Genomic DNA, 12,227 nt, shown 5'->3' with positions numbered 1-12,227 from the left:
CTCTCACCCAACATGGAATAATCTGGAGGCAGATATTACCCAGAACTTACCAAAAGAATTAAACTCCTGTCAGCAACAGTGGTTACTGGAATTAAGAACTATACATTTTTAAAGATTTTATTTATTTGAAAGACAGAGTTAAAGAGAGAGGTAGAGACAGAGAGCTCTTTCATCTCTGATTCACTCCTCAAATGGCTGTAATGACCAGAACAGAGCTGATCCGAAGCTAAAAGCCAGGAGCTTCTTCCAGGTCTCCCACATGAGTGCAGGGTCCCAAGGACACGGGCACGGGCCATTATCTGCTGCTTTCCCAGGGACATCGACAGGGAGCTGGTTTGGAAGTAGAGCAACTGGGACTTGAACCGGCACCCATATTGGATGCCAGTGTTGCAGCTGGGGCTTTAACCCACTGTGCGACAATGCTGGCCCCCAATATTTATACATGTATAGTATTTTTCCATGTCTTGTTTCCATTCCGCTTTCTGCCCCTTCATATCCCTCACACACATAAACTAAATGCTTGAAAGCCCACCATATATGCATATGTGTCGGGGGGTGTTTTTGAAATGAATGTACATATTGGAAATTAAGGAGAATCAATGTCTTATTGCCAAAAACCACCAGCAAGTTTCCCATAGTTGAAAAACTTGGATATGTTAACTTTTGTAGTGAGAGGAAGTATATTCCATGGTGTACGGTGGAGTGTGTGATTGAATGAAGAGCCACTATAGAGCCTGTCCTGTATTTGGTGGTTTGAGGGGAGTTTAAGGGGTTTACTTTGAATTGCTTGCTATCAGTGAGTAGGGGTAACTCTCTGGGTATCTTGTGCAGTAGGAGGGAAGACTAGAGTGAGGTAAAATAGTAGTTGATAAAGAAGCAGCAGCCACTCACATTAACCTGGATAGGAGAGCATTTGATATTTTGTGTCTTGGTCAATGTTGACATCTGTGCCTGTATTCAGGCATAATGTAGGAGTGGTCCTTTTGTGTTCCCAATCCATCATGTTAACGAAGGGGCCTTGTCCTATGTTGAAATTCTGTGAAACAAATTATCTTCCCTGAGACGGAACCAGAGCATAGCTGTAAAGGCCAGGCCAGATTTTAGGGACTGTGTTTCTCTCTCCTTTTTTTTTTTTTTCTCACATATATTTTTCGATTACTGAATGGAACATTTTTTAATCAAAATATGGTTCCAAATATAAAAATAAAGGGACCTTTCTGTGTTAGTTGTCTTTTACTTTAAATAATGATGTTTGTACAAATTTCACTGTTATTCATCCATCTGAGTGATTTACACGTTATTTCTATTCTAGACGGCTATAAATTTTTGAACCTAAGATAGTATTCAAATATTTGTTTCTGACTTGTTTAAAACAACTTTATACAAACACACACACACATACACACACACAGCCACAAATACATATCCAAGCACTGACTGTTTTCAAAGTCTTCATATTAAGTATTATATTCTGATCACAAATTTTCTATAAAGTTTCTAATTACAACCAACTCTGAATTTACAAAAAGGATTGGAGTAAGTATTAGATATATTTTCAGGGACAGCGCTGTGGTGTAGTGGGTAAAGCCACCACCTGCAGTACTGGCATCCTATATGGGTGTCGGTTCAAATCCTGGCTGCTCCACTTCGATCCAGCTCTCTGCTGTAGCCTGGAAAAGCAGTGGAAGATGGCCCAAGTCCTTGGGCCCCTGCACACAAATGGGAGAACCAGAGGAAGCTCCTGGCTTCAGACTAGTGCAGCTCCAGCCATTGCAGCCATTTGGGGAGTAAACCATCAGATGGAAGGCTAATTCTCTATTTCTCTCTTTCTCTCTTTCTCTGCCTCTGCCTTTCTAACTCTGCCTTTCAAATAAATCTTTTTTAAAAAGATATGTTTTCATTAATCTTATCCTAACAACAATATTATGAGGACAAAATGACATGATACGTAGGAATTCATTTTGCAAGTAAAGCCATTGCCTTGACATTAAAACAATATTCATTGTTTTTCAGAGAGCTAAAGAAGAAGCGCAACAAAAAGAATCAAAAGTGAAACTCCTAACTGAGTCGGTAAATAGTGTCATAGCTCAAGCTCCACCTGCAGCACAAGAGGCCTTAAAAAAGGAACTTGACACTCTAACCACCAACTATCAATGGCTGTGCACAAGGCTGAATGGAAAATGCAAGACATTGGAGGTCAGTTGCTTTTCTGAATTTTGTCAGTTATTTGTATACATATGGTTGTATGTGAAGCATAGTGATTAAAAAAATATGTTTCTGGCATAAAGTTACTGAGGTTTAAATTTCTTACTCGTGCACTTGTAAGTTGTATAACTTCAGGCTTGTTCAACCTGTATAAACCTGTTTGCAGTATGTAAAATGGACATTAGAATACAGCTTCATAAAATTGTTGAGAAAACTAGATGAGCTATTTCATTTCAATTACACACAAATACAAACGTGATTTATATACTGATCATTTGATACTTAAAGGCAGATACAGTTTAAATCAGTAGTTTCCAAGATACATTTTTTACCCCAGATATACTAGTTATTTCCAAATTACACATTTCTAATTATAGGATGTGGTCTCTAAGTTACTATGTTATCAGTTCCAATCTCTTCCTTGCTTTCCAGTACTTAATCTTTTTTTAATCCAGTTCACCTCTCAGACACTTAACAAAGGCCATCTTTGTGCCAGGACTATTAGAGTTGTTGAGAATGTAAAGATACATCTCTAACATTAGTGCTGTGTGAGTGTTATAGAATAGAAAATAGAGCAGGAATGGAAGGGATGGCATGATAAAAGTTTCATGGAAGTGATAACAAATCTGCTATCATGATACATGAGAAAGGGCATCTTTACATCTAGAAAATTGCTTTATGACAATATTTAAATAAAACAGTTGAGTATTATTTTCTCATTTTCTTAGTATCTTACATAATTATTCTTTGCTTCCTATTATTAATGTTGTTCATTTAAATGATACTTTTTATCAGAAATTTAATTTAGGGAATTTTTTTCAAATTTTTTTCAATATTTTTAGGGATTTTTTTTTTCAAAATTTTTAAGATCATTTGTTGAGTTACTCTTCTGTTTGCCATTCATCTGTGATAACGCTTCTAACCTTGCCTCTTTGCATTGAAACTATGAAGTAACTTAGTCCCTTTTTTATTCCTTCTCTATTTGTTTGAAATATGATTTATATAACAATGCGCTTAATTACTATCCTGCATATATTAATCAACAAAATTTAGCAATGGTAAATTTTACTGATGTGCCTATTACAATTTAATATGGGAGAAAATTTAGCATTATGTAATTACCAACGTGGTTAACCCATCTTCTACATTTTTGTTGCCTGGCATTTCATTTGTATCTTATTTCCTACTCCCCCCAATTATTCAGTACCATTGCTATTGCTGCTATTGTTGTAATCATTATTTTGCATTATGTTTATTTATTGTAGCCAGTGTTATTTAACCAGTTATGTGATCAGTTTCCTTATCTTTCCCTTTGTTTGTGTAGTCAGTTTCTTTCTTAAACTTTCATTTAGTGTAACAAATGCTCTCAGATTTTGTATGGTTGAAAATATGTTTGACCATAGTATTAAATAATAGCATATTTGAACATTGAACCACGAGAATATAACTTTTTTTACAGTATTGAAAATATGATTCCCTCCTTTTCCTGAAGTTTCTTGCTGTTAAGAAGTCTGCTATAAAATTATTGTTCTTTTCTACTTTTCTCTGGCATGCTATGTTTTTGTCTTAAGTGCTTTGCAGTTTCACTGTTTTGTCTGAATGTTTACTTTCATTTATATTGCCACCTGATATGTTAATAAGAATGGATAGGTTAACCCTTTCTTCCATATATTCCTATTTTTAATATAAATTTAGGAGATCTATGAAGAATCTCACCATCCTATCACCTTATCTTTAATATCTTTGATATTCTTCTCTAAATCTGCTTGATTCTGGGTGATTTATCTTAAATAGATAAATCTACTCATATCTATCTACAAACACTGATTCATCTATGTATGCATGACTTTTTATATTTTTACAAAGTCCATATTTTCTGTTTCTCAATATTTTAGTTCTTTTAGAAATCTATCTGGTTTTTTTTTTTTTTTGGACAATTGATCTACTTCTATGTAAGTATTCCATACACAATAGGTCTGAATAAGTCTCAATCAGTAATAAGCGTGAAACAGTTATTTTTGATAATTACAACCAAACATGACAAACTCCATTTTTAGTTAGCTTCCTTTTTTTTTTTTTTTTTTTGACAGGCAGAGTGGACAGTGAAAGAGAGAGAGACAGAGAGAAAGGTCTTCCTTTTGCCATTGGTTCACCCTCCAATGGCCGCTGCGGCCGGTGTGCTGCGGCTGGCGCACCTCGCTGATCCGATGGCAGGAGCCAGGTACTTATCCTGGTCTCCCATGGGGTGCAGGGCCCAAGCACCTGGGCCATCCTCCACTGCACTCCCTGGCCACAGCAGAGAGCTGGCCTGGAAGAGAGGCAACTGGGACAGAATCCGGCGCCCTGACCTGGACTAGAACCCGGTGTGCTGGCGCCACAAGGCGGAGGATTAGCCTAGTGAGCCGTGGCACCAGCAGCAGTTAGCTTCTTAAACAATGTTCGAGTCTGACCTCATAACTTTATATTAACTCTTAGTTATTAACATTTAATATAGTTTAAATTTCAATCTCATAGTTTATTTAAATCTATTAGTTTAAATTAATTTGGTAATTTATAGAGGTAGGTTTGAGAAAAACAGTGGTCTTACAATCTCCCCTTCTCCCCAATTTCTGGATGCTCATCTTTTCATATTGGCATAAAGAAAGATGAAGAAGAGGAAATATTCTCCATATGAATGTTCTCTTCTTGCTGGCCACAATTGCTATTTCTTGTTTTGTTTTGTTTTGTTTCGTTTCATTTTCATTTCTCCTCTCTCTTCTCATCTCCCTCCCCTCCTTTCCCCTTCCCCTCCCCTTCCCTTCCCCCTCCTTTTCCCCTTCCCCCTCCTTTTCCCCTTCCCCTTCCCCTCCCCTCTCCTTCCCTTTCCCCTCCTTTTCCCCTTCCCCCTCCCTCCCCTCTCCTCCCTTCCCCTCCCTTCCCCTCTCCTCTCCTCTCCTCTCCTCTCCTCTCCTCTCCTCTCCTCTCCTCTCCTCTCCTCTCCTCTCCTCTCTTCTCCTCCTCTCTTTCTTCATTCCTTTCTTTTGACACCCACATACATCATTGAAATTAGTCTATGGTCCCTTTTCTGAATGTTATCATCACTGACCTGGCTTGCTCTCCAAAAACTTAATGCAGTCTGTTGGGGATCTATATGGATTTTGGACCCCCACCCCCCCACCCACCAACGCTTTCCTAGACATTCATGGTACCTTGTATTGTTTAACAGAAGTTTCAGGCTTACTATTGCCAATAGCAGGACACCACATTCCATTGCTGATTACTTCTTTCTGACCAATATTTCTTTGATTCCCTGGGTTTTTATTTACTTACCACATCTGAATTCAGACCCTATGGATACTGGAAGAACCTGCATTTCATTCTGCTCAGGGGAGATAATTTTTAAAGAGTTTTTTCTTGATTCCTCTTTGGCCATACCAAGAGCTCAACATGACATTTCATATAAATGACTCCATAAATAACTCAGCAAGTACATGAGTGGTTCTCTTGTAAGTCTGATAATAAAAAGAATTCAGATGTATTTTTTCTACCTCTCCCCATAGAAATCTAAACAAGAAGGGTTGCCCTATTTCATTTCCTTTAAATATCTCCTCTTCAGCTCCCCTCAGCCCTCTCTAATTACACCAGGGCTTGTGAAAAAGATGAATAAATGTGCTCCCAATATAACATGTAGGCAACTTGGTCTTTTTTTCTTTAATATGAACATTAGTTGCCAATCTCAAGAAAATAAATTCTACTGGAAATACATTCCATTAGAATAAGTATATTTATCATAAAATCATCTTTTTCCCATTATCTCTATGTCATAAAGTATAGATTTTACCACTTATTAGAACTAATGCTAGAGCACTGATTCTCCTAATGGGACCTATATCCTTTTTTATTTCTGAAATCACCTATAGTAGGAATTGTTTCTCCTAGAAATTCTTTCTGCTATGGACTATTGCAGGGTCCTTATGACACCTCATATTTGTCTCTACGAGAGTTCTAAAGGTACTATGCCCTACTCTCAAGTGTGATATAAGCTTAGATTGAAATTTCTTATAAGTGGAACCTTATTATCTAGCCATGATTCCAAAAGATTCTTGACATCCTGGCTCATTCCATGTACTCCAAGATTTGGGGATATATATTTTTTTTGTTTTGTTTCCAGGAAGAGTCATATAATACATTATTAATTTCCATCTTCCTGCAATTCATGAAATCTATGTCTTATTCCCAGCTCCAAATTAGAGTTAGGTACTCTAGCTTTATATCATATACCTCATTTTGATATGCCAGGATTTTGTTGAGCTTGGTTTCCCACATTGAACTTGTACTTTTTTTTTTTCTGACACTTGAGGTTTTTATACATTTTTAAAGATGAGCTATGAATTTAAAATATTTTTCTTATATGCAGTATTTCAGCATTACTGAAATAGGGTTTGGGATAGAGTTTACCACATTAGCTCCATCTACCATTTTGAATAGATGTTTACTTCTTAATTTGTGCTGTCCTTCAAATCCACTGTGAATTCTCTGATTTCAAAGTAATTTTAAGTTCCAAATGGTTAATCTCAATAGTAATTCTAAGTGCTTTTTAGCTCTAGTTCAGGACTGTATTTTATTTTGAAAAGGTGACCTGTAAAGCTAGTGCATTCAGACTCTCCAGCTATGTCCTTCAAATGTATCGAGCACAGAAGAGGCCATACATCCTGATGGTTAAATCAGCAAGGTAGTTCATTATCTCAATCTGCACCAAAGTTAATAAGACACATTACCAATTGCATCCCCTTATCTTCAAACCTTTAAGGTACACTCGGGTATTTAAGGAGATATTTATATTTTCCCAATGGGATCTTTGCCCAGAAGGAAGACAGCCTGTAGTCCAGCAGGAGCTGGAATTGACCCAGATTTAAGATGTTTTATCACCTTTTAAAGCAAAATACTTAATTTCACTTTGTGTGATAAACTGTATGTGAAATACCAAGCAAGTATAGAAGGTAGATAGGCTTGCATTGTGCATTGGACTGATACTTCCCATCAGATAGAAGTAGAATATCCTCCATCATTTGTTAGGGCAATGAACAAAGAAGAAATATGGAAATATAACAGATTTTTTAGATACTTTTAAAATTTCCTCCATAAGCCTTACTGCAGAGGGTACTGTGGGGGAGTGATTGCAGGTTGTGGTGATTACAGCACTGTATTTACTATATTTCTGGGGTTTTCCAATATTTACAATTCCAATGCTGTTAGAAAATGGCCATTTTTATATTCTTTGTTTTCTTTCTACCTTTTTCCCAACAGTCATAATCATCATCCAGAAAGTTACTTTATTTCTTTGTTTAAAAATATTTTATCACGCATATATGAATGAAAAACAAATCATTATAAAAAAGAATAACCTGTAATACATGGTTTCCTAGTGCTTCTTTACATCAAAGAGTTCAGTGTATAAGATTTTTCCTCATTGTTCTTTCTGATGAGTGTATTCATATTTCTATATTCTCTGCTTAAAGGCAACATAGCCTATTTACCCATTCCCCTTCCAATGAGCATTATGCTGTTATTTTAATTACTATAAACAATACTCAAATGACTGATCTTGTAACTGTCTTTGTTGTCCTCATAAAATGGTTTCTCTGAGGATCTATATCAAATAATGAAATCATTGGAACTGTGCATGTTCACCTTATTGAGAATAATGGATTGTTTTCCAAAATGGGCATTCCCATATATACTCTCACAAGTAATAAAGAGAAATTGTTGTTGTATACCTCCCTTGCATATGGAGTTCTAAAATTTGTGATTTGTGTCTGTCAACATGGTTGATAAAGAGGTTGAATATCTTTATATGTTTCTTGCATATCTACATTACATTTTCTTTAAAACATTACTTTAAGATTCCTTTAATTTTCTATTGAACTATTTATCTTTTTAATGTCTTAATGAATTTTTATGTTCTTATTCCTATATTACAAATATAACTATTTTATTCAAGCTTGAAGCTATTTTTTTTTCAAATTTTTATGATGTCTTTTGGTGATTCCAAGGTTTGAGTTTTAAATGTAAACAAATCCATCCATTTCTTTAGCTTAGGTCATTTTTTTTTCCATTTTTAAACAAGATGTCTTATTTAACATATCCTTTTCTATTTGCAAGTCAAAGATTGCTTGTATATTTTTTGTAGCAATCTTAAAGTTTTGCTTTTTTATTTCTGCTTTTTAAATATTATGTATATGAATCAATTTTATAATATGTAAGAGCAAGTTCTAAATACACGAGATTATCAATAGGTATTATATATATCAGTGCAATAAGAAATATTGACAAAAATCTACATTCATGATTGGCATTACAAATTTTGAATGCAAACAAAACTAAAAATTGTCTGCCCAATAAATGTCTTTTGTTAAGTAATCAAAAATATAGCCACTTAAACGAAGCTTTACATTTTCATAAAGCACATGGCTGCCTAAAAACATGCAACATATGCATGATATTAAAAAGAGAGCTATAGTTAAACTCATACCTTAAATATCAAATTATTTAAATATGCTAAAGTTTAGAAGTGGTAGAAGATTGGGAATAGTTAATATTCTTTTATTTTGTGTTTTCCAGACAATAATGGTGATTTGTTAAATTTAAAAATATAAATCGTGGGCTCTTGAATTTATGCATGTGATAAAATATATATTTAGTGATTTGTAATTATAGAGATATTAGATGATCAAAAAGATTAGTTGCATTTTAAATTACTGCAAGGCAAATATGAATGATATAAAATGTTGTATTTTAAGAAGTTCTAAAAATGAAGTGCCAAAGTCCCACATTCACTCTTAATCAAAATATTGAAACTGTGATATATTTTTCTTTCTTAGGAAGTCTGGGCATGTTGGCATGAGTTATTGTCATACTTGGAGAAGGCAAATAAGTGGCTAAATGAAGTAGAAGTCAAACTTAAAACTACCGAGACTCTTCCTGGCGGAGCTGAGGAAATCTCTGAGGTGCTAGATGTGAGTTATGACTTAATCTAAATGATGACAATTCAGATGTGGTGTTGAAACAACTGTGCGGGCACTTTGTGTTATGCGTGTGTTCCATGCCACAAGAGTTTTTAAGGTTTACTTATTATTTGAAAGACAATCTCTGGCTGGTCCTGCGCTTACTAGCTTACTAGGCTAATCCTTGGACTGCAGCGCCTGCATCCCATATGGGCGCCAGATTCTGCCCTGGCTGCTCCTCTTCCAGTCCAGCTCTCTGCTGTGGCCAGGGAGGGCAGTGGAGGATGGCCCAAGTGCTTGGGCCCTGCACCCCATGGGAGACCAGGAGGAGGCACCTGGCTCCTAGCCTCAGATGGGCACAGCGCGCCGGCCATAGCGGCCATTTGGGGTGCAAACCAATTGAAAGAAGATCTTTCTCTCTGTCTCTCTCTCTCACTGTCTGTCAAAAAAAAAAAAAAAATAAAAAGAAAGTCATTCTCTCTCTCTCTCTCTCTCTCACACACACACACACACACACACACACGGAGAGGGAGAGGGAGAAAGAGAGGGAGAGGGAGAGGCTCACAAGAATAATAGTGATCCAACTACTTCATCCACTGTTTCTCAGGGTGTGCATTAACAGGAAGCTGGATGGGAAGCAGAGGCGGGGCTTGATCCTAGGCACACCAAAACTGTATGCTTCCTCTGAAGCAAGCAGCCCTTTAGCTCTCTGTACCACAATGCCTAATCCAATCTCAAGATTTTAATAAGAATTTAAATAATCTTTTACAGAGAACAATTGTCTTTTGTTATGTTTCTAAATTATATGTAGATATTTTACATATGTTAATCTACTAGAGATGTACTAGGACAGTTCCAATAAACAATTTCCTCTGTTGGAAGAAAACTGAAAAGGTTGATAATATGAAACATTTCCATAATAAAAGCTAAATTTGTTGAATAGGAACATTTTGAGATTATTTAAAATCACAAATTTATATCTTACAGAATATATTGAGGCATTTAAGGGGCATGGTTTGATTATGGAAATATATCTTTAGCAAGTTCAGAGAATTATGTATTTTCAAGTTTTGAAGATTTATTAAATTTTTTAAAAGTTAGCATGTACAAGTTCTGATTTATGTTAACTTATAACAGTTAATCATCAATGCCCTATGGACTTTAGATTTATCCTTTATATGCATGTTTATGTAGTTTTAGCATATGTGATGTATGCAGAGTTCTTTCTAGTATTGCAAATAGAACATGTGCAGGTAACCTATAAAGAAAGTGTCAAATGTTTTTTTAAACAGAATAGAATTAGAATCCCAGAACATCAGAGCAGAAAACTACAGATCATTTTATACAAATTCCTTATTTTCAAAAAAATATTGTAAAACCTGAAGACATATCAGTGAACAGTGGGGGAAGCCTCAATTGGCCTACAATTCTGAACCTGTTGTTTTCAGAAATGTTTATTGACCTATCACCCCTCCTTAATCATTTGATTTGTCTTCAAAAAGTATGCAATACATTTAAATCACATAAATAAGAATACACTGGTGAGAACCAAAGTTGAGAAGATATATTTATCCTATGACATGATCAGTCTGTGCATGAAGTACTGAGCTAAATTCTTCATGCTATACTTCAAGTGATGATCTGAAAAACTAATGGATGTTCAAAAAATAATAATTGAGGAAAGAAAATTTGAAGCAATAATTGAGAGTATTTAGAAAATGGAAAGGGACAAGGCATAATGTTAGTATTTACTAATTTTTTTCCATTTTAAATAAAATAGTCTTTGGCAGTGTAATTTTTTCTAAATTGACACATTTTGCATAGTCAGAGCTGGAATATCATTTGTTAAGGATAAAGAAATATTTAATTTATAGATTTCCTTGCTACTCAAGACTTCCATGGTTGATTCTTTAATTTTGCTTTGTTGCTTATATTGGAAATTGTTTTATAATTACCAGTCTATATGCTTAATTAGCAATTATAAAGAAGAATGCATCTGTGAAAATAAAGTTTGCAAAATAAAATTTTATTACAATTAATAAAATATACATTTATAAAGATAAATTCATAACAGTTTCATATAAATGTGATAAACTTTTAAGTATGGCATTTCTAGTCAAAAATTTTGTGCAAAACCATTTAGAAAGTCTGTTTATTTCTTCAAACTTTAGCAGGAAAGTATGATTTTTGTTGCTCAAAATCTGAGAAATATTGGGTATGTAAAAAACGTACTGAAACATTTCCGTTTTTTCAAAATGAAGAAAATAACTATACATTGAGTAAGTTGTTTGGAACATAACACTCACTGCTTACAGAAATGTTTAAGATCCAGTAGGATGATATTGAATCACTAGTTGTCTAGCATGCCTAAACTTGACACTGATATTCTTTTTTCTTGTGTAATGTAGCCAGGCAAATTTGTCAGTTTTGAGCAGTGTGTATTTTGAGGTAGACTGCTGCATTGACAATAATAGAAATACAGACAATGTTTTAAGCTCATAAAATTATCTTTTCTCAGCACAAAGATAAGATTGAAAGGAGGTTGTCCAGGAATGACAGTGGTTGAGCCATATGATGAGGCACCCAGGTGATCTCTCTCTGCTGTCTCTGAGTAGGAAAGATTTTATCCTCATTGTTATGACCTCCCACTCCAAATTCTGCCTGTCCTATCCCCAGGATGCATATGCGTGAAAAAGTGTGAAGAGCAGCTGGATTTCTTCTTAAGAGTTTGTCCCTTCTTTTTAACTCAGAAAAGTAAAATTGGCTCATGAATTTCTACATAAATATGTCTTAAGAATAATGTCAGCCAGATGCCACTATCTGTAAGATAGATAGAGATATGAGTATTTTACCTTTCCAGCGATTAGAGAATATCATTGAAGAAGATAGCTGACAATCATCTTTTTAGTGCTCAGTTCACAGTGCTGCTACATGCCCATAGAGATTCATACTGAACTCATATATTTTTTAAATAACAGTGCTCTGTCATGTTTTATCATCCAACTAAATGTTGCTTAAAATTACTTATGACTTAATTGT

The 12,227-nt window shown here is 35.0% G+C and overlaps 1 protein-coding gene across 15 annotated transcripts in view; it reads left to right on the top strand.

Moving 5' to 3' along the window:
* Positions 1-12,227, top strand: part of DMD (dystrophin) — a 2,248,405-nt gene that overhangs the window by 890,513 nt on the left and 1,345,665 nt on the right. For all 15 annotated transcript variants that reach the window (XM_070067426.1, XM_051827673.2, XM_051827679.2 and 12 more), the window contains 2 exons: positions 2,014-2,196; positions 9,066-9,200. In XM_070067426.1, coding sequence (XP_069923527.1) covers positions 2,014-2,196; positions 9,066-9,200 — 318 coding nt within the window. The remainder of the gene's footprint in view (positions 1-2,013; positions 2,197-9,065; positions 9,201-12,227) is intronic.

This window comes from Oryctolagus cuniculus, chromosome X, assembly GCF_964237555.1.
Source record: "Oryctolagus cuniculus chromosome X, mOryCun1.1, whole genome shotgun sequence".
NCBI classification, from domain to species: domain Eukaryota; kingdom Metazoa; phylum Chordata; class Mammalia; order Lagomorpha; family Leporidae; genus Oryctolagus; species Oryctolagus cuniculus.
The sequence above is the reverse complement of the archived record's forward strand: the minus strand, read 5'-3'. Positions and strand labels throughout refer to the sequence as shown.